Source organism: Pleurodeles waltl, chromosome 8, assembly GCF_031143425.1.
Source record: "Pleurodeles waltl isolate 20211129_DDA chromosome 8, aPleWal1.hap1.20221129, whole genome shotgun sequence".
Taxonomy (NCBI): Eukaryota; Metazoa; Chordata; class Amphibia; order Caudata; family Salamandridae; genus Pleurodeles; species Pleurodeles waltl.
Genome location: NC_090447.1, coordinates 515,378,122 through 515,401,485, shown reverse-complemented (window position 1 = coordinate 515,401,485; position 23,364 = coordinate 515,378,122). Strand labels below are relative to the sequence as shown.

At 46.0% G+C, this 23,364-nt stretch overlaps 1 protein-coding gene across 1 annotated transcript in view; it reads left to right on the top strand.

Moving 5' to 3' along the window:
• The window catches only part of SEPTIN10 (septin 10), a 437,643-nt gene that overhangs the window by 237,495 nt on the left and 176,784 nt on the right, over positions 1 to 23,364 (top strand). The window contains exons 7-8 of the mRNA XM_069204503.1: positions 665 to 761; positions 20,112 to 20,280. Coding sequence (XP_069060604.1) covers positions 665 to 761; positions 20,112 to 20,280 — 266 coding nt within the window. The remainder of the gene's footprint in view (positions 1 to 664; positions 762 to 20,111; positions 20,281 to 23,364) is intronic.

Below are 23,364 nucleotides of genomic sequence, written 5' to 3'. Positions count from 1 at the left end.
TCTAATATCTTGTAGCTCCCAGTGTGATGATGAGTGGCATGTGTTTCCCAGCATTTAATTCACATTAGTAGGGTACAATACTCATTCTTTTGACCCTTCCAGAATGAATGATAGGGAAGTGTTAGTTACCTCCCATTGGGATATATATTCCAAAAGGGTAGACTAGGTTATTGACTGGAGATTTGTCCGTTCCATGCTTTAGTCACTCATTTTATGACTAATGGTTTAGGAGTTGCAGCAATACCTGAATTTTGTTTACTACTTATAACTTGAAGTTAAGAGACTGTTTTAAATGATCTTTAGCCTTAAACAGAGTTGAAGGGTAAGCAGTATATATGTTAATGATGTAGGTTGGATAATTGTTAGATGGATGCATCCAGTCATTTGTTTTTGTTGGTTCGAGAACTTGTATTGATCTATAGTTTTATGACCTGGTATTTTTGTCTCTTTTAGTTAAACATATTTTACAGTTATACCTTGAAAACAGTTGAAAGATTTATCATCCAAAACCTTTGTTTTCCTTCAAATGTTCTTTGACCTAAGAGCAGGAATTAATCAAAGCTTTAACAATATGTATCTAAAACCAGAAATGTCTCTTTGCTGGTGTCTGCTTTGCTCATTTCTTATGTGCTAAGGCTTTACTGATTAGGTAAAATATTTTTAGGCACAACTACCGTTCGCTGTTGTGGGAAGTATGGATGAAGTCAAGGTTGGTAACAGAATGATGAAAGTTCGCCAGTACCCCTGGGGAATCGTACAAGGTAATCCTATATTTTTTTGTAATGTACACTTAGGTGATCTTTCAAGTCATGATTTTAAATTGATACATTTGAAAAATGCTGCACTCTTCAATTATTATTCTTGGCTGCCTTTGATTAGCACCTCAATAGATGTCATTAGAGGCAAGCTTCCTTGGAAATGTCCTCGTTTATGGCCCTACTCATACTAGAGCAAATTCCACAACAGTACATGAAGTGTGTGAATTAAGTTCTTTAGTTTATGTCGTAACCTTGACATAACAAAAATATCACTTGAAAGAAGGAGTTCAGCAGTTCTCTCAAGGGCTTCAGAATCCCAAGAGGGACAAAGGGGTAAGAGACTAGAGGAAAACACAAAGCTGAAACCTTCTGCAACACCTGAACCTCAAAAGGTGGAGCAAGAACTCTTCCACAAGGAGGAGGTTCAGCATAAACAGGGCATTTTTCAGGACTCAAGCTCAACTGAAGGGTCCTGGCAGGACCTGAACACAGACTTACCAGTAGACACATACCCCTCAGGATCATTAGCAATGCTGTAGTTAAAAGGGCAGCAAATATAAACAGAATACACCTAGGGGAGGAACAAACTGAATCATGTTTTCTCCTGAAACCCTGCCCCCTTCATAAAAGACTCAGTACGTGGCTATGGTGGATAGCCCTCCCAAACAGAAATGCGCATCACCAGTTGGAGGAGATGGAAGCTTTAGTCCAACATCTTCCACATCAGTATAGGAAGTTAGCTAAGGTAGTGGTGAACGAGGGGAAAACCATCTCTAATACTGTTTAAAAATCTGCACTAGACACACCAGAAACAGCCAGAAGATGGATGTGCACATCTACCACCCTGACAAGGCATGCCTGGTTGAGGGTATAAGAGTTTAAGCAAAAGCATCAGTGATCAAAATGCCCTTTAAGGGAGAAGATCTTTCTGGAACAGCAGTGGACAAATCGCTCAAACAAATGAAAAAAGCAATGAAATAACAATGGCTCCAGGAGAACCACAGGTATGACGGTGTTTTAGCCTAGTGACCTACATGCCCACTTAGACCCACAGATTGGTATGCTGAGCACAACCACACAGTGCCAGTACTTCACAGCCCTGAGGCAACTATTTTGAGGCAGGGCCAGAGGAAAGGAACAGACTCTAAGTGGTTCAGGTCCACTTCAAAATTACTCTAAATTACAAGGCTTCTGACACATAACACAATTTGGGTTTAAGATAGAAGGGTTCCTCCAGGAGTGTAGAGCAATCACCTCCCACAAATCGGAACTCTTAATCGAACGACATGGTTATTGCATGGACCATCAATACAAACCACAATAATAAAACCAGAAAAGAGAATTTGCAGAAAAGAAAAGCTAGTTCATTTGCAACAAGAGGCGAAAGACCTCCTAAAAAAGCAAGCAATACAAGAAGGTTCCAAGGGTAGAACACAACCAAGGAGTATACTCTGTGTACTTCCTGATTCCAAAGCCAGGCATGACACTGACACCTATTTTTGCTCTCTGATTCTTAATCACATTTCAAGAAGCCATCCCACTCATAAAGAAAAGGGATTACAAGACAACACTAGGCCTTAAGGACGCCTACCTGTAAGTAAAGAACTGCAGACATAAAAAATACTTCAGATTTATGGGAGATAATGTAAATTACCAATTTTGGGTGCTGCTCTTTGGGATAAAGTAAGCACAGAGGGTATTTGTGCACATTTTTGTTGTGATGTCAGAACACTTGAGAAGACAGGAGTTACATGTGTGTCTGTATTTGAACAGTTGACTGGTATAGGCAAATTTGCTTACACAATGCCAAAGAAGCATACAGACCGTGTAGCAAACACTACACTGGTTGGGTTGCTCCTTAAACGTAGAGAAATAATCCAGACTCCCAGAGAAGCAGTAAACATGAGGACGACCAACGCATTCCTTATACAAAAGTGAATTTTTGCATTAGAACAGCAAACTTACCTCTTGCAATCAGAAGGGGCCTGGGACGACTCCTGGTGGCCCACCGCGCTGGGACCCCCAACAACGCCAGCCAACCACGCACGCAACCTGGGTTTCGTCCTCGACTCCGCCCTCACCATGTCCAAGCAGGTCAACGCAGTTTCCTCCTCCTGCTACAACACCCTCTGCATGCTCTGCAGAATCTACAAATGGATCCCGACGGAAACCAGAAGAACGGTGACGCAGGCCCTCGTCAGCAGTAGACTAGACTACGGCAACACACTACACACAGGCATCCCAGCAAAAGACATCCGACGCCTCCAACGCATCCAAAACGCCTCCGCTCGACTGGTCCTCGACGTACCCCGCCGATGCCACATCTCCCACCACCTAAAAGACCTCCACTGGCTCCCAGTGGACAAGAGGATCACCTTCAAGCTCCTCACCCACGCTCACAAGGCACTCCACAACGCCGGACCAGCCTACCTGAACAACAGACTCAACTTTTACGTCCCCTCCCGCCAACTCCGCTCCACCAACCTCGCCCTCGCCTTCGTTCCCCGCATCCAACGCAAGACCTCTGGTGGCAGATCCTTCTCCTAGCTTGCTGCCAAGACCTGGAACACCCTCCCGACCTCACTGCGGCAGACCCAGGACCTTCTCACTTTCAGGAGACTCCTCAAGACCTGGCACTTCGACCAGTAGCAGCACCTCCTCCCCCCCCCCCCCCCCCCCCCCTCTTCTCAGCGCCTTGAAACCCTAACGGGTACGTAGTGCGCTCTATAAATATTATGATTGATTGATTGATTGATTGAAGGGGCAGTCTCTGACAGCGAAGACAGAAACTGATGGGCATGATAGCCTTGTCCATACCTATTATCCCTCACACCAGATTCCACAAGCATTCAGTTCAAGAACAGCTCAAGAGGCAGGAGTCACAAGCAGTCAGGAGCTGGTAGGATATAGTGGTTGTCACTGAGACGATTCAAAGGGAAACACAGTGAAGAAAGATAGAGAACATTAGACTACACAGGCTTTCAAACAACCAACTCCCTATGTGACCACTAGTGCAGATGCACACCAAACTAGATGAGGAGCACAGATGGGAAAACTGAACACCAGGGTTCAATAGAGTTCCCTAGTGTAAGAAAACTAGGCTCCTTGCAGTTGCCTCCCCCTCACTTTTTGCCCCCCATTTTGACCACTAGATGTTGACTTTGTGACTCTGACAGTCCCCTGGAATCTGCTAACTAGGTCCCAGTGTCTTAGTTCTTTACTTAAATTGGTAAATGTGAATTGGTGTCACCAACTAGCATGTACATTACTCCCTTATAAGTCCCTATTATATGGTACCATGGGTTCCCTGGACAAAGGTGGTAAAGGGGTCCCTGGGGCTGCAGCGCGAGTTTGTGCCACCCTGGGTGAACCAAACAAACTACTGATAACAAGCCTGCCATTGCAGAGTGGCAGAGCAGTGCAAACTACTTGAGTTCAACTGTGTCCTCACCATGAGAGACACAGCCCCATGCACTACCTCACATATATGTCAGACACCCCTAAGGAAGCCTTCTGCAGCCCAGGAGACAGGGTGCATTATGTATAAGGCACAGGCATGCAAGCACAAGCTTATATGCCTCTACAGTGTCCTTTCCATTAAAGCACACTATAAGTGCAGGCTGGTCCATAAAATAACATGGGACTTTAACCTGGGCAGCTCCGGGTTGCTAGCTCCATTGTTGTTCTGCCTAGATATGTCGAGTTTGGTGTCAAACAATGTGCTTTCTCTCCCCCAGTACGAGTTTGCTGTCTTGGGATGGCTGGCATGCACCCAGGTGCCACACTAGCAGTGGCGGCTCCTCTGCTATGGTGGCGGAGCATCGCACCCTGCCAGCAGCAACCGTTGCAAATTCTTTAACAATTAAAGAATAATTAACTAAGGCCCGTATTTATACTTTTTTTGCGCCGCATTTGCGTCGTTTTTTGACGCAAAAACGGCGCAAACTTGCAAAATACCATTGTATTTTGTAGGTTTGCGCCGTTTGCGTCAAAACGCGGCGCAAATGCGGCGCTAAAAAAAGTATAAATACGGGTTTAAGTTTTTTTTATCCTTTCATTGTTAAAGGGGCTGAGCATTGGGGATGACGGGGACGAGGAGAGTGCACTCCCCTCAGTGCACATGTGAGTTTGACCGGCCTTCTCAGGCCGGCCAAACACACATGCGCAGTAGGCTCTCTCCAGCCCGGCACACTGCTGCTGGCACAGGCTCCCAGTCTGCCTGTGAGCGTCCTGGCTCAGAGCAGCGTCAGGATTGTCTGCGGGGCAGGCTGAGAGCCTGTGCCCGCAGTCTGCTGAGGAGACGTAGGAGCAATGCGGGGGAGAACGCTGTGCAGGTAAGTTAATTTTAAGAAAAAGTTTTAATCAATATTACCCCCCGCTCCCCACTCCACTCCCTGTAACACCAGCAAGCCACGGCTGCAGGTTGTCCACCTGTTCGCCCACCTTCATTGTGCTCTGGCTGTTCAGCCCACACTTTTTCCTGTGCTTGCTGCTGTCAAGACAGGTTTCTGACCTCCTGCCAGGTAGTGTGGACACTCCCAGGAGTCAGGGACAAAGGCTGAGACAGGAAGGAGGTCCATCCGGGTGGGGTGTTTCTCAGGCTTCTTTGCCCCTGATAGCTATCTGTGTTGTCCCTCAGCCGAGGGAAACAGCCCTCCTTCTACCACTAGACACATTGCTCGTGGTCAGGTGGGAAATTAGTTATGCAGGGTAGTGCACACCCCAAGCAGACTGACCACACCCAAAGTTCCTAAAGCTTTTCTGCACCTTTACTACTGCCAAGACTTGTTGGTTGCCAGTCCAGTAACTAACCCCCACACTCGGCGCTGCAACTGCAGGGCACATCAAGCAGCCTGCATCCAACATCTGCAACACAGCCCCACCTCAGATTTTGCATTCTTTTGTCAGCACCGTTAAGTAAGCGGTAACACCAGCACCACTGCAAGTCCCAGTCAACACCACGGACAGCCAGGACAACTCTGCACCTGGACACCATGGGCCAGGTAAAACTGAACTGACTGTCGTGATCTGGTCCTAGGGACTGCACCACCTTAAACCTGCAAGGGTTCCTCGTAACTTGTCCTTTAAGTACTGTTTTGCAACCAGTAGTATTTTCTCTATTGACTTCAATGCAATGTTTAAATGTCATTTTTGCTGTGATTTAATTTTGCTTCCAAAATTCAAAACTCCAGTTATACTTATGCAGTTGTGTTTGTTTTAGTGTATACATTAAGATAAAAATAAGCTTTATTTTTATAAATTGGTGTCTTATTTCTTTCGATTCGTGTGAGATATTTATCGTCCATGTTGATGCTCTGAAATGCTTAACACGTGTTCCTAAGTAAAGTCTGACTTCTCTTTGCCACACTACCAGGGCTGAGCTAAGGATTTACTTGTGTGAATTCAAGGACCATCTTTATGGTATTGTGAGAGTACTACATGATGAGGACTAACCCGTCACATAATACTCCACTTCTGATGGATAAAACTACCTGTGGATTCCTCACTTATTGAATTCTCCCCCTTGCGCCAGCTTTTGACGGAAATCTTCTTCCTAGCTTCCGCACGTCGACGAGGACGTCACAATTGCCCACGCGACGCCGTCTGACATCATACAGGCAATAAGAGGTCCTCACCGACGTGCCGACGTCAGTTCCCTTTTTTCCGTGCCATTCTAACGACGGTTATTCTTCAAGGGAGCTAGTGTTGCTACTCTGCGTAGTTACAGTTACTGTTACTGTTTCTTTCTTCGAGAGAGAAAGCATGTCTCAAAGAAAGTCGGGTTTTAAGCCCTGCAATGAGTGCGGAGGCAAAATTTCGGTGACGGACCCGCATACAGACTGTTTGTGGTGTCTCAGCTCCGACCACGACGTTGACAAATGTGACTCTTGTCAACGGATGAATCTGAAGGCGTTAAAAGAGCGAGAGGCAAAGCTCTTTTTGGCAAAGTCCAAGAAAAAAGAAAAGTGGCATCGGCGCAAGTCATCTTCTCCGAAGTCCCATCGCGTCATCGTGACTCCCGGCATCGTCGTGAATCTCGGCACCGGTCGAGTAGGGAGAGATCGCGTTTGAGGTCGCCTTCAGCTCGACGCCGTAAAACATGGGAAGTTAGCCCTGCCATCTCTCCGCAGCCGTAGGCGCCTCTTCCATCACCGGCTTCACCAGCTTCGCCGACGTCGCCTTTGAATCCACCATCTGTGTTTGAGGTTCCTCAGCATCAGGAGTTCTCACCAGCTTCTCAGACGCCGGGGCCAGCGCCGATGTCTCCTCGAGCCCAGGCTCCACAGTATCCGGCTTTCCCGGCCCCAGGAGCCGACAGTTCCGCATTTTTAAATGCGATGTTTGCTGTCTTTCAACAGATGGCTCCAGGTGGTGGACCGGCTGGCCCTTCGGGTCCTTTGGCCTTCAACATGGGTGCTCCGGCTCCGTTACGACCGGCACCTTTCATGCCCTTCCTTCCTATGGGAGGTGTTGGTTCAGCGCCGGTTCCTATGGCGTCAACTTCACAGCCAGTGACGCCGAGTAGATCCGCAGGTCCGGCGCCGGAGCGTTCTCCTGTCCATCCTTTGCCTCATACGGCACCGAAGAAGTCCATGGCGCCGATGGATCCGGCGTCAGATGGATCCGAGGATCGGCGTCAAGCTTCAACGTCGGCTGAAGCCATGTCGACACCTAAAATTGAAGCCAGGTTGCATTCAAGAAGGCTTGCTCTTCGCCTTCTTGAGGAGCAGGAGTATCAGAAGCAGGCATTGGAGGAAGGAGAGATTGAGGAACCTCTGGGGGACCTCCAGGGTTTAGATACAGCTAGCGGTTTGGACACTTCTCCAGAATGGGACTTAACATCTCTTGGAGAGTATACAGAGGAGGCTGCTTCATTCCACTCTGTAATAAAGAAAGCAGCTGATTATTTGGACCTTCCCTTGCTGGTGTCTGAGCCTAAGCCCAATATTTTAACAGAGGTTTTACATCCTGCTTCGACGGTTGCAGAGCCACTTCTGCCTTTTAATGAGGCTCTGCTAGATCCAATTCTAGAAATCTGGAAGAAGCCGGTGTCATCTTCGGCAGTTAATAGATTGGTGGCTCGCAGATATCTAGTGGCTCCTGCAGACCCAGGCTTTTTGTCCAGACACCCGACCCCTGAGAGCCTGGTGGTTCAGGCTTCATGTTCATCCCGGTCTGCCCCAGGTTCTTTTCCGGGTGTGCCTTCAGACAGAGACTCAAAGAAGATGGATCATTCTTCCAAGAAGGCTTTTTCTTCATGCAGCATGGCTTTAAAATCTACTAATGCTACATGTATTTTGGGGAGATACATCTATGCCCTGATGGATGAGATAGTCGTCCCATGCTGAGGTGCCTCAGGAGGTGCTGGGTCTGGTCTCCGATGCTCAAGCTGCGGCCACCCAAGTGATCCAGTCTGGGCTGGATACGACGGACTCTGTGGCCAGGGCTATGGGCACTGCTGTTGCTACGAGGAGGCAGGTCTGGCTTCGTTCCTCTGGTTTCTCGTCAGATGTTCAGTCAGCCCTGCTGGATCTTCCCTTCGATGGGGATAAACTTTTTGGCTTCAAGGCAGACTCTGCCCTAGAGAGATTTAAGGAGAGTAGGGCCATGGCGAAGTCTTTAGGCTTGCAGCCTCCTCTTCTGTTTCGTCCAGACTCTTTAGAAGATTTAGGGGGTTTGGTCGTGGTTCATCCTCCTCCTTTCGAGGCAGATTTCAACAACAACCTGCCACTGCTCTCTCCTACAGATCGTACAGGGGGAGGGGTAGGGTCCGAACCAGGGGAACCGCCCAGCAGCACTCTGCCTCTTCCTCTGGAGGGTTGCAGCATGGGAAGCAGCCTTAGTCTTCCACCAATTCCTTCTCATTCCACTCCTGTAGGGGGGAGGTTATTGAACTTTCTCCGCAAGTGGGAGGATATAACATCAGACTCCTGGGTCACCAGCATTGTGGGGAAAGGCTATGCCCTTCTCTTTCGGGAGTTTCCTCCCCCCATCCCGCCCCGCCCCGCCCTTCCTACTGTTCAGAAGAGCATCTCCTGTTACTAGAACAGGAGGTTCAAGTCCTCCTTTCAAAGGGTGCGGTGGAGTTGGTTCCAGAGCAGGAGAGGGGTCAGGGTTGTTACTCAAGATACTTCCTGATCCCCAAGAAGGATGGTCGTTTGAGGCCAATCCTGGACCTGAGGATCTTGAATTGGTTCCTCAAACAGGAAAAGTTCAAGATGCTGACCCTAGCTCAGGTGCTTTTGGCGTTGAACGAAGGAGATTGGATGGTGTCTGTCGACTTGCAGGATGCTTACTTTCATATCCCGATACTCAAGTCGCACAGGAAGTATCTCCGGTTTGTGGTGGGATCGCAGCACTATCAGTTTGCGGTCCTCCCGTTTGGTCTTACTTCAGCACCTCGAGTCTTCACAAAGGTGATGGTGGTGGTTGCAGCAGAGCTCAGAAGGAAGGGGATAGCAGTATTTCCTTACCTGGACGACTGGTTGATCAAAGCCAAATCTCCGGAGCTCGTGCTGCGTCACCTGCAGTCGACAACCCAGTTGTTGTTCGACCTGGGTTTTTCTGTGAACGTGCCCAAATCTCACCTGGAGCCCTCTCAGCGCCTCCTGTTCATAGGGGCAGTACTGGATACAACATTGAATTGCGCCTTTCCTCCGCCTCAGCGGATTCAGGACATTCAGGCGTTGGTTCCAACGTTTCAAAGTGGAGCGGTCATTCCAGTCCTCAAGGTCCTGCGTCTGCTCGGTCTGTTTGCTTCTTGCATTCTGTTGGTCACTCACGCTCGCTGGCACATAAGGGCTCTTCAGTGGTGCCTCCGGAAGCAGTGGTCTCAACACAAACGAGCTCTCGAGGGATCGGTAAAGATCTCAAGGGACGCTGCAGTGGATCTAAGATGGTGGATTGAGGACGGCAATCTTTCTCAAGGAAGGCAGTTTTCACAACCTCCGCCGGTGACCACAGTAATAACGGATGCTTCCACTCTAGGGTGGGGAGCTCATCTGGGGGACCTGGAGGTCAAAGGTCATTGGTCTCCAGTGGAACAGATGTTTCATATGAATCTGTTGGAGTTGCGGGCAATACGTTTGGCTCTCAAGGCCTTTCTCCCTTCCCTTCGTGGTCAGTCGGTTCAGGTCTTGACGGACAATACTACAGCGATGTGGTATATAAACAAACAGGGAGGAGTAGGGTCGTACCTTCTCTGCAGAGAAGCTCTGCGGCTATGGTCCTGGGCAAGGGACCATCGGATTTGCTTGGTAGCAAACCATCTGGCCGGAGTCTTGAACGTGCGTGCGGACAGTCTCAGTCGGCACTTCTCCACCGATCACGAGTGGCGTCTTCACCCAGATCTAGTCCTACAGATCTTCCAGATGTGGGGAATCCCTCGGGTAGATCTTTTTGCCACTCGGGAGAACTCGCATTGCCCGTTGTTCTGCAGCCTCCAGTATCTGGTGCAAGGAACGTTGGGGGGCGCGTTTCAGATGTCCTGGTGCGACCAGTTGCTTTACGCGTTTCCCTGACAAAAACTTTGATTCCTCGGGTTCTGAGGAAAATTCGTCAAGAATTAGGCCCAGGTCATCTTAATAGCTCCGGATTGGCCAAGGAGGGTATGGTATTCAGATCTTCTCCAACTCTCTCTGTACCCCCTGCTCCGTCTCCCTCTCAGGGCAGACCTCCTCTCACAATCGCAGGGGCAGGTTTTACACCCCCACCTCCAGAGCCTGCACCTTCATGCCTGGAGATTGAACGGGGCAACCGGAGTTCCTTTTCTCTCCCACCTGAGGTAGTGGAGGTTTTTTTATCGGCCAGGCGACACTCCACTAAATCTATCTACGCTAATAGGTGGTCTAAATTTGTGGTATGGTGTGGAGAGAGGCAGATTGATCCCTTACGTGCTCATTTGTCGGATGTTTTATCTTTTGCTTTGTCTTTAGCACAGAGGGGTTGTGCAGTGGCTACTGTTAAGGGTTACTTGTCTGCCTTCTTAAAACAGTTTTCCTGGTTGGTATAACATCTGCAAGGAGAGTGAGTGAGTTGCAGGCTCTATCGGTAAAACCCCCTTATACAACTTTTTATGGGGATAAGGTGGTGTTGAGGACCAAGGCTGCTTTCCTTCCGAAGGTTGTTTCACCCTTTCATTTGGCCCAGACAATTACTCTTTCCACGTTTTATCCTCCGCCTCATCCTTCAAAGGAAGAAGAGAGACTACACCGCTTGGACCCAAAGAGGGCGTTAAGCTTTTACATAGACAGGACAAAGGATTTCAGGCTGGAGGATCAGCTTTTCATCGGTTATGTGGGAAAGAGGAGAGGAAAGGCAGTCCACAAGAGAACACTCTCCAGGTGGGTTGTTCTTTGTATTAAAATGTGTTACTCTTTAGCAAAGAAAGAACCCCCTGATGGTATAAGAGCTCATTCCACCAGAGCTAAGTCGGCCTCCTCGGCCTTGGCTAGACGTGTTCCTGTGGTCGACATCTGCAAGGCCGCAACTTGGTCGTCCCTTCACACTTTTGCGAAGCATTACTGTTTGGACTCTGAGGTCAGAAGGGACGGCCATTTTGCACGGTCAGTGCTGCAGGATTTCTTGGTTTGACCATTCAGGCACCCTCCACCGAGTGCGGTACTGCTTTGGGACTCTATTCATTAGGTGAGGAATCCACAGGTAGTTGTATCCATCAGAAGAACGAGTTACTTACCTTCGGTAACGACTTTTCTGGTGGATACATTAGCTACCTGTGGATTCCTCACGGTCCCACCCGCCTCCCCGTTGCCTGTCTGGTCTAACCAAGTAATTCTTGAGTGTGCTCCTCTTGGTTTTGAGGATTGGTATATATCATGTGTGTATGTATATATATATATATATATATATATATATATATATATATATATATATATATATAGTTTATATATTTATTTACTTGTTTTAAAAAATAAAAAAAGAATTAATGGACCGACTTCTTAGATTGATGTTTTTGTTTGAGATGTCATTAAATATTGCTATTGTTCTTTCATCTCAAAGGATTATTATTCTCAGGCACGTAAAAAATGTTGGTACTGACGTCGGCACGTCGGCGAGGACCTCTTATTGCCTGTATGACGCCAGATGGCGTCACGTGGGCAAATGTGACGTCCTGGTCGACGTGCAGAAGCTAGGAAGAAGATTTCCGTCGAGTGCTGGCGCAATGGGAGTATTCATTAGGTGAGGAATCCACAGGTAGCTAATGTATCCACCAGAAAAGTCGTTACCGAAGGTAAGTAACTCGTTCATCATGCTTAGAGTGTGGGTGCCTCTTGGGGAACAGTTAGGCTGCACCTGCAAAGATATGGGATTTTTTTTTGTGCCCAGGGGTGTAGCATTGTCAATTATATTCAAGGGGGGTCTGTGTGTGTGTGTGTGTGTGTATGTGTGTGTGTGTGGGGGGGCATGGGGGGTGTTAATCTCAAATTTCCAAACTTAAAAAAAGTAGTGTGCTTCACGGTGTAGGGATGAGATGACCAAAGTTCGGGATGAACTGTTTATATAGGATCAGGGTCAGTATTGATTTGCATTGGTGGCCGTCTGTCTAGAGTGGCCACAGTGGGCAAGAAAGTAAGTATTGGAATGATACCCCTAGTGATTGCTACTAGTTAGGCTAATTTGCAAACATTCATACCATAACCTTGTGGATGTTGGATTACCAGTAGTATGTGAAATGAGAAAGCAGATCCAACAGAGGGCACTCAGACTCAACTACCAAGCCAAGAATCAATTTGGGAGGTGTTACACCCCAGATATATGGGCCACTTCCACAACTACTCAAGCTATATCACTGCCCATCCTACCTGGGCCTAGTAGTTCTCTCTGGGAATTCATGACTACGGTCACGTACACCAAAACTGCCTGTAATCCCTACCCTGGGATTACTCATTTGAAATATATTTTCACTACACACACTCTTCTTCATCTCTGCTACAAGAAGCTTTGATGGTAGAGTTGTTAAATCAATACTCGTAGGCTGGGTTCCATGTTTCTAGTCATTGTCTTTCACAAATCATTTTAGCAATTACTGATGGTCCTTTAAACTGAGCCAGAGTGGCAGATAGAGGAGGGAGCGCCAGCAAATTGATAGGACAAGCAGAGTCGGAGCCGAGCCAAGTCTGATTTGGTTTGGTTGTAAGAGGCTGTGCAGGAGCCAAGCCATAAAAACATTTGGCGTGTATATTGTGCAACAAACATAGGGCCTGATTTAGAGTTTGGTGGATGGGGTAATTCGGTCAAAGAAGTAACGGATATCCTGCCCACCGTATTAAGAGCCCATTATATCCTATGGACATCGTAATACAGCGGACAGGATATCTGTCACTTTTGTGGCTGAGTAACTTGTCCACCAAACTCTAAATCAGGCCCATAATGTAAAAATAATGTAAAAATATGATACAGTCTCTTCAAAATTTTAAAAAAGTGTATTTTTTAACATGCAAAGCATTTCACATTAGTACATCTGTTTACATCACTGCATAGACAGAAATTTATTAAAAGTGTAATGAACTTAGAAACATTAAGGGAACATTAACTTAGAAACATTAATGACCCCGCTCCTCACCGACAATGCCTACAGTGAACTAAGAGGCAAATTAGTAGTTATTTAAACCGTAAAGGTGGCCTAGATTACTATGTTAGATTGAGCAAAATTATAGTCAAATATATAAATCAAACTTAAGAGGTACTAGTCACCGCACATTCTGAACTCCAATATTTGAAAGTGCTCTGATATGTGATAATAAAAAAAAAAAGGAGAAATATAATGTTTGTCTACAATCACACTTTTTGATTCCGCTCTATCTGTTATCACATTTTAAAATCCAGCTATCAGATTCATATCTCTGTCTCTTTCTTTCATGTTTTACATCAAAGGTGAAAGGTTTTGTCTTTTATTCTTGGTACACAACGGTAAAAACACAACAGAGACATAAAAGACCCGACTCAAGACCCCCAGATCCAGCTGCCAAGAATGCCTTTGTTTTTAAGGTGTAACACCCAAAACAACCCCCCCCCCCCCCCTTCATGCTACACTCTTGATCGTAATAATTTTCCATTTAGGGACCCAATGCCGACCTTAAAAGGGAGAATAACATGTCACCCAATCACAATTTGGGTTTGCCTACATACAGAATCACATATTTAGGGCGCTCCTTCCAACTGCTATTTACAATGGGATGCATTAATGTTTTGTGACTCGGATTAGGTCTCAAAACATTATTATTTTACCAGCTACTGGACGGTAGTGGAAGCCCATCATTTGAAGGGGTCCAGTTCCCCATTGTGAGTGCCAAAGAAACATTTTTAGAGGTAGGCAGTGGTCCTTGAGTTCACTGCCTATTCATATAAAATATTTGTAAATTTACATTTTTTTAATGCATCCCTTTTTCCTTTTAGGAAAACGAGCTGCATTGGGTAAAAATATTGCTTTATTCAAAAGCAATCACAGGCATGGTGGTCTGCTGACCTCAGCTGGCCACCATCCCTGTGATTGTAGCCAATCGTAGTCTGTCACAATTTGCAACCTACCTCCTGCATATTAATAAGGTAGGGCGAATTGCAGCCCTCTTGCAAATGGTGAGTGCAAATCGGCCTAATACATAGGGTGGCTCACAAAATCAGGATCAATTCAGTAAATGTCGGTGCATAACTTGCAAACACTTTAAAGAAATTGATTACTAATACATCTGCCCTTAGATCAGACACTAAAACCTATGCTAATCATTTGGTCAAGCATCTCTTTGGGGCTGTCAATCTGATAATTCCTCGGGCAACATGGGTTTATATCCAGCAAAGACAATACCGATTTTATTAACATGAAACTTACTTTAATTTATAGCCTACCTAGAAAATTGACTTGTTGCAATAATCATGCTGAACAAGGAGAAATATTTTGGTTGTCATGGACAGCAATTCATGACACAATCAATTTGGGCAGGTTTCAGTTTGGGGCTAGATTCATCAGGTGGTTTTAGGGGTGTTGTTATGCACAAATAGACAAAATTGAACCAATTTCCTAGTGTCATGCCAGTTGTTATTTGGCTGAGGCATAAGCCAAGGATGCTTGCTCCCTTCCCAAATATTCAATGTTTGCAGCCATTGATTCCATGATCTTGGGAAATAATAAAAATTACCCACTGTACTTTTGACATTAAGACCGGTTCATGTGATGCAGTAGTCTCAGCTACTGGGAATTGTTCAGGTGCACATTTCAGTCCATCATTTTTCACCGACTTTGTCACTCTGAATAGATACTAGCCATATGCAAATCAGCCTTAGTCCTGCTCCATCATGCATAGTTTAGCTTGAACTGCTAGGATAGGTCCCCTCCAGATGAAAAACCAAGCAGCCATAGACTGGTTTCGGTCTGCTTAAACCTCATCAGTGAAGTATAGCTAAGGTCCTATGGCACAGCAAGCATGGGACCCATTACTGGATAGATATGCCTATCACACTGAGGGCGACTAGTATAGCAGCCAACAATACAATGGAAGGAGTGTTTGAGTTTATCTCGGCCACTGGCAATCATCATCATCATTAGCTTTATTTCGGTAAATATAAATACATATATAAAGAGCAATCACTCTGGAACCCATTCAGGTGCATTATTTTTCACCCACTGTGTCACTCTACACAGAGACGAACCATATGCAAATCATTCTTAGTTCTGCTTCAGTAAGCACATTCAGACCAGAACTGCCAGGTCTGGTCCCTTCCAGATGGCAACACAAGGAACCCCAAACCAGTTTTGGCCTATGTCCGCCTAATCAGTGAGATATAGTTTAATTCCTGTAGCACATTAAGCACAGGAGCCATGTCTAGTCATATCTGGTGCACTTAGAGGGTCTGCAGCAATGAACAACAGTATGAGGGAAGCAATACTTTAATCTCAACCATTGGCAATTGCACGGCCGCATTCTCGGCCATCTTTTTTCAAAAGTATTTAGCAGTTCAATCATATGAAAATGTAGGTACTACGCAAATGCTTATATTTCTTTTCATTTCTTTTCATTACCATTTATGCTAGGACACAATTTTTCAGAAATGAAGTTGAGTTCATGTCACTTTGGAAAGTAGTTCAAAAGACCTGCCAAGTCCTTTGATGTCTGGAATTCTCTTTAATGGAGCAAGTTGGGCTGTGCTGGTTTTAGACTTTCAGTGGGGTGAAGTCACTTGTTACTCGTAGGATATATATTTGTTTTTTCAAGTGTCAATCCTTACCTTGATCTAGGTACACATGCCTTTACCTATAGGTATATCAACCCAAACTACTTGCAGAAAACTAAGCTGAAGGCCATGATAAGCGTCTGCGTCATAACTAACACACCAATTCAGGGAAACTCAACTATGCATTTTGATTTGCAACAATTAATTTTGTATGGGGTGGAGAAATCCGCTTTTCCTTGTTGGTGACTGCTAATGGTAGGGACACTTTCAAATTCTTTGCTAAGGCTACCAGTGAGTTTAAGATTGTGAAATAATGCTTAAGTTGCTGCATTTGAGAGACTACGTTTACATGGGTAAACATTGTAATCTGTTCAAACACAGCTACGCTTTAGTCTTCCCTTACTTTTATCTCATTCAACATTTCTTACATCAAGCTAAGCATTACCTTGATTACTCTCAAAGGGGCTGCAAGTAGCAACAGGATCAATAACTGCTGTATTCCTGGAATACATTATTCAAATTGTACTAAATATGGAGGACAATAAAGGCCTCCTTTGCTCCCCTCCCCTTGATGCTTCCATCAAACATTACATCAATCTGTCAATTTACAATGGTATGTGAGCATGATCTCAGTGATATGACCTGCTCAAGTGATCGATGGAGTTTTCCTAATGTGCAGTTACTTGCTCCTTGATCATACTCTACCAAATATTTACTGGAAGTAATCTGTAGAATCAACAGCATGGTTGTAAGAAGACTGACATTGCCCTTATGCAAAAATCACCGAATGAAATGACACAATCTTTGCTAAAATGCAGGAGAGGTAGGTGTTGGGAGACCAGGACAATCTATTTGATTAGAGCGTGTGTGGTGTTAGTGAACTAAGTGGGGGTGTGGCAATTACAGACATACAGCTATTTTAAATACATCAGTCTTAAAGAGTCCATTAATTGCATTTGGCTGATAATAGACTGATTTTTTTAGGGGATGCTCTCATCTTGAGAAAATAATTAATGGAATGGGAACATATGACACAAAGGTATGTGTGGATTTCTTTTCATACTTATCTGGAATAATAGAACCATAAGTGCCTTACTTTGATTTTCTGTTGACGGATATACTTTTTATAATAACTACCAGAGGTTAATGTAAAGTTTGAGTTCCCTTCTGCTTTGGTGTGTATTTCTTGTAGTAAATACCACATGATTGTCACAGCTACAATCCTGACAAATACTGTAGTAGTACACTTTCACCACCCTGGAATGTCCTCCCTACTCTGGACCTTGCCACCACAACTCCCATTGATACATCCCACTTGCTTCTGCCTTCCCATCCCCAACAAACCCCTGATGCCATCTCTCACCTTTGACCTGTCCAGGTCCTGGAAATATACCTTTAATGTACACATTCATGTTTAGGACCCACATACATAATGTCCTTGAAGCACTGAAACACAATGTTCTCAGCTCTTTGGGCATATTTTCAATGATTTCTGGTGAAGCTGTGTTTTCCTGCATAGAAGGCATGTCAGTGGAAAGCCCCTTAACTAGTTGCCCTAGATTAGGTATGCCATTTCATTTAGTATTGTGGCAGACAAATGGTACTCTTAATGGTAGAGGCTGCCTTTTACTACCCCCAAAATAGAGAAGCAGAATGATATGGAAACTGGATGGGACATCTGTCAAAATGCAGATGTCCTGAGATCACTAGCTTCTAAATTTGTCTCTTAGAAATTGACATTAATTTGCTTTGTTTATGAGGTAAAATAGCCCTGCTTCTTTACAGTGAGAGTGTTATGTTCTCTTTTTACCGGTTCTCACAGTGGATGGATAGCACCTTTTTTACTTTTCTGAAGTCTTATGTTGAACGCTCTGTTCTGCTGTATAGTCAGTTAAACAGAAAATACCCTATCAGATGCCCAGAGGCTAACGTCATTGCAAGCAAGCATCATAGAACTTATTCTTACTTTCCTTGTCTTCACTACCCTGTCTTGGGATGCTGAGTCTTAACCTTCATACCTGTTGACCACCAGCTCAAACATTAGTGAATTTGTTAAGGCAACATCTGTACATGAATGATGGTCCCTCACGCCTCCACTTTTCTCACTATCAGACAATCTTCAGCATGTTTCTTTTATCCTTAGGAAACTACTCTCTGCTAAATGCTCTCTCTCTCTCACGGTACAGATTTAAATTTTAATGTGCTCCTTTTACACGCAGGAATCAAACATTCTAGTTTGTCTTGCCACAAATCTAAGAGAGCAATTTTGATCCCATTTGCTGCCTACTATGCCTTCTGGTCATCTGAGGCCCTTGCATCTTTTTACCAGATGAAGGAGATCAAGGACCTCCTGTCATACTGGATGATCCCAAAATGACTGGCGAGGATTGCTTTGACAAAAGTGCTCCAACCTATGTATTTGACAAAAAAGTAAGCAAATAAATAGATTTCAGTTTAAAATTTTCCTTGCACAGCATACTCCTCCATAAACCCTATGGCTCTACAGAGCGTTTCAACAGAAAGGGGAAACAGAAATACATAAAGTATGAACCATACCCGCCTAAATCTTCTTCCGCCACGCCTCCATGAGATTGCCTCCTCGCCCCACAACACAACTGGACCATCATCCAACCCAGCCTCGATGTTCACCCAGAACACTTTAGCATCAAACAACAATGAAAGCTTCATTTCAAGCATGGATCTAAACTTTCAAGACAGGCATATGTAGTTTTCACCTGGGAAAACAACACTCTCTCCTAGTTATTGTAGCCGGGTACGTGTCTGGTAACAAATGTCAGTCTCTTCTTACGCATTAAATTAAATCAAATCAAATCAAATCATTAGCATTTATAAAGCGCGCTACTCACCCGTGCGGGTCTCAAGGCGCTAGGGACAAAGGGGGTGGTTATCGCTGCTCGAACAGCCAGGTCTTTAGGAGTCTCCGGAAAGCGGAGTGGTCCTGGGTGGTCCTGAGGCTGGTGGGGAGGGAGTTCCAGGTCTTGGCCGCCAGGAAGGAGAAAGATCTCCCACCCGCCGTGGAGCATCACAACAGTTGCTCTCTGAATTGCCTATCTTAGAATTTGGTCCATTGGGTCCACAGATTTTACCACCAGTATTGCTGTACCAATCACTCGTGCACAGGTGCATTTTGTTTTGAGGAGTGTCTATGTCATCTTCGCAGAGCCCTGCATGTTGTGCATTTATGATTTCAATAAAGATTACTGATGCAGAACCAGGACTACAATTGATTAACCATTTTTTCTATTCCATTGACACTCTGTGCCTGTCAAAGCTGCCAATTTCTCTTCAGTGTCTTTAACTATTGTCTTAGTTATCCCCTTTTTCTTTCTTAGGTCAGAGTGCAGGGACTTTATTGAGTGAAGCGTCCTTTCACAAGGTGTTAACTCTAAATATTCCAAAGGTCTAACATGTAGCTCCTTTATCGCAGCCTTGAGTGTAGTACCAAGACATCCTCTTTATTTTCTTTCTTTGCTTCCCTAGCCATGGCAAGAACTCACAGTGGAATGGTAGAGCTTTCAAGCTCCAATACACTTGTTATCGTGGTATCCTTTCCACTGTATACCAGGTGCAATCCACACAATGGGCGTAATAACTGCTGGGGGCCGGGCAACGATCAAGGAGACCACAAGCAGACAGAGGTGCAAGCAGGCCACTAGTTCCAAGCCCTGTAGGGCCTTATAACAAAGGGCCACGCTTATCTGCCTCAGGGAAAATCCACCATTCTCATAGATCACTCCTAATCAATATGCTTCCAAAGGACGCAGGTCAGCATGCAATGGCCCAGCTCTCATGGAGGTACTAATAGCTTAATTGCTATTATCTGCCTTAAATGCTGGGCCAATAAATACTGTGTGTTGATTCAACATCTTTATTTTCTCCAGTGGAGCTTCCAACATTCCAGTTCTACTAAATACTGTAGATTTTCATTTTGCTCCTGTGTTAAATAGATTCGATATTTAATATGGTACAGATATTGTTGTACAAAATACCTTATATTTGTAGAAATTATATCCATTTTTTCACACTAGACTAAATAAAATCTAATAAATCTAATGCAGTTCGTTGATATACATGTAGGGTATGTTACAATGCTCTCATCATGTAATCCTTGAATTTGAATATTATCATTATTATTTTTCTGAATAGTGGAAAATGAGAATCACTGTGATTTTGTAAAGCTTCGAGAGATGCTAATTAGTACGAATATGGAAGACCTGAGAGAACAGACCCACATGAGACATTATGAGCTATACAGGCGCTGCAAATTAGAGGAGATGGGATTTAGTGACCTTGGTCCTGGTGACAAACCAGTCAGGTAAGGCTATAATATCACATTTTGTCATGAACATTTTTGCATTTTAGCCACTAAAGCCATCAAGGAATGAAAGCAGAACTATACAAATGTGCTGAAATTAACCTTCCAAAATAAACTGTCAACTAAAACACTCATGTTTTTGTTCTATCTAGTACAGTCCATAACATTTCTGTTGAGCCAAAATAGGTATTTGGGTGCTTCACATATATTACAAAAAGCTCAAATAATGAAACAGCCATATTGTATCCTGTTTTTAAATAGGCAATGCCTTCCTGACATCTAACGAAGTGTTCCATGAACCAGCCCATTCTGCTTAATATGACAACCTTAGGGCTCACATGCTGCAAACCTGCCTCTCTAATTTTCTAGGCCCTCCTGCAGAATTCTAAAAACATTGCTAACTACCCATACATTCCCCTTTCCACAATCATTGCAGCCTTTTTAGTTTGAGACTGACTTGTTTACCATAACCCGCATTTATTACTACACTAGGCACTTGATTCTGTATGCATGGCAAATTGCTGAAGATTTTCTTTGAGGCACTTGTAAATATGGCAATGCAGTAATTCAAGTTCAAACCAATTAATTATCTTCCTTTGAGGGCTCTCTCTTTATCTTCTAGGAAGGGGAACATTCTGATGGATACAACTACCTGTGGATTCCTCACCTGATGAATACTCCCATGGCGCCAGCATTCGACGGAAATCTTCTTACTAGTCTCTGCACGTCGACGAGGACGTCACTCCAGCCCACGCGACACCGTCTGACGTCATACAGGCAATAATAGGTCCTCGCCGACGTGCCGATGACAGTTCCCTTTTTTCCGTGCATTCGAAACGGTTATCTTCGAGGGAGCTACTGTTACCTTCGTGGTTACAGTGTATTGTCTGCTGCGTAGTCTTCTCTGCGGTAATAATGTCTCAGAGGAAGTCGGGTTTCAAGCCCTGTCGAGAGTGTGGGGGCAAGATGTCAGTTACAGATCCTCACTCCGACTGTCTATGGTGTTTGAGCTCCGACCACGACGTCTCGACTTGCGATTCATGTCAACACATGAATCCGAAGGCCCTCAAAGAGCGTGAAGCCAAGTTATTTATGGCAAAGTCAAAGAAGAAGGAGAAACATCATAAGAAGTCTTCTTCGCCAAGGTCTCACCGGCGTCATCAAGACTCCCGGCGCCGTAGAGACTCACGACGTCATTCCAGCAAGGAGTCTCGTTCGAGGTCACCTTTGGCTCGGCGTCGGAGGACTTGGGAGGTCAGCCCCACGGTCACGCCGCATCCATCGACGCCGTTGCCCTCTCCGGCGTCACCGACTTCGCCTGGTCAGGCGTCAGTGATTGAGGTGGTGCAGCCTCTTGTGTTTTCTCCGGCGTCGCAGACGTCGAGGCCGGCGTCGGGGTCGCCCTCGATCCAGGCACCCCAGTATCCGGCTTTTCCCACTCCTGGAGCCTATAGTACCGCGTTTCTTAATGCGATGTATACCATCTTTCAGCAGATGGCTCCAGGAGCTGCTCCGGCTGGTCCTTCGGGGCCCTTGGCCTTTTCGTTGGGTGATCCTGCGCCTCTTCGGCCGGCACCCTTTATGCCCTTTCTCCCTTTTGGGAATGTGGGCTCGGCGCCGGTGCCGGTGCCGGTGTCGGTGGCCGCTCCGGTGGCTTCGGATGTTTCGGCCCCGGAGGTTGCCCTTCCGTCGAAGTCAGGATTTTGCCCTGTGACTCCGGTTGGTCCATCGGCTCCAAGTCCTCGTCCTCCGGCTCCTGCCTCGGCGCCTAAGCTGCCTGTGGCGCCGGACGCGGCGTCAGATGCTTCTGGCGATCGGCGCCGTTCTTCGACGTCGGCGGAGGCCATGTCGACTCCGCGTATCGAGGAGAGACTTCATTCGAGGAGGCGTGCTCTCCGTCTTTTAGAAGAGCAGGAGTACCAGAAAGTCCAAGAAAATATTTTCGTCATGCAGTTTGGCGTTGAAGGCCACCAACGCAACGTGCATTCTGGGGAGGTACATCCATGCTCTGATGGATGATATTTCGTCTTCATTTACGGAGCTCCCTCAGGGTCTCTTGGATGTGGTCTCGGACGCCCAGGCTGCCGCAACCCAGATTATCCAGTCTGGGCTGGACACGACCGACTCGGTGGCCAGGGCGATGGGCACGGCTGTGGTGGCAAGAAGACAGGCCTGGCTCCGAAACTCAGGGTTTTCGGCGGATGTGCAGTCGACCCTGCTGGACCTCCCGTTTGATGGGGACAGACTGTTTGGAGCCAAGGCAGATTCGGCCTTGGAACGATTTAAGGAGAGCAGAGCCACAGCCAAATCGTTAGGACTGCAAGCTCCTTCTTCCTCTGCCTCTTCTAGATTTTTCAGGAGGTTTCGGGGATTTGGGCGTGGTTCTTCTTCCTCTTCCTTTCGGGGGAGGTTCCAGCAACCCACCTCTTCCCTCCCCTATAGGTCATTGAGGGGGAGGGGTGGGGCCCGTACCAGAGGAGCCTCTCAACAGCACTCTGCCTCTTCCTCGTCCTCTGGAGGGGTGCAGCAGGGGAAGCAGCCTTAGGCTTCCACCGTTTCCCACTCACTCCTCTCCTGTAGGGGGAAGATTACAGCATTTTCTCCACAAGTGGAAGTCTATCACCACGGACACTTGGGTTCTCGGCATTGTGGGGAAAGGCTACGCCCTTCCCTTTCGGGAGTTCCCGCCCCTCATCCCGCCCCGCCCATCTTATTGTTCAGAAGAACACCTCCTGTTGCTAGAACAGGAGGTTCAAGTCCTCCTTTCAAAGGGCGCGGTAGAGTTGGTCCCAGAGCAGGAAAAGGGTCGAGGTTGTTACTCAAGATACTTCCTGATTCCCAAAAAGGATGGTCAGTTGAGACCAATTCTGGATCTGAGGATCTTGAATTGGTTCCTCAAACAGGAAAAGTTCAAGATGCTGACCCTAGCACAGGTGCTTTTGGCGTTGAACAAGGAAGATTGGATGGTGTCGGTCGACTTGCAGGATGCTTACTTTCATATCCCGATACTCAAGTCGCACAGGAAGTATCTCCGGTTTGTGGTAGGGTCGCAGCACTATCAGTTTGCGGTCCTCCCGTTTGGTC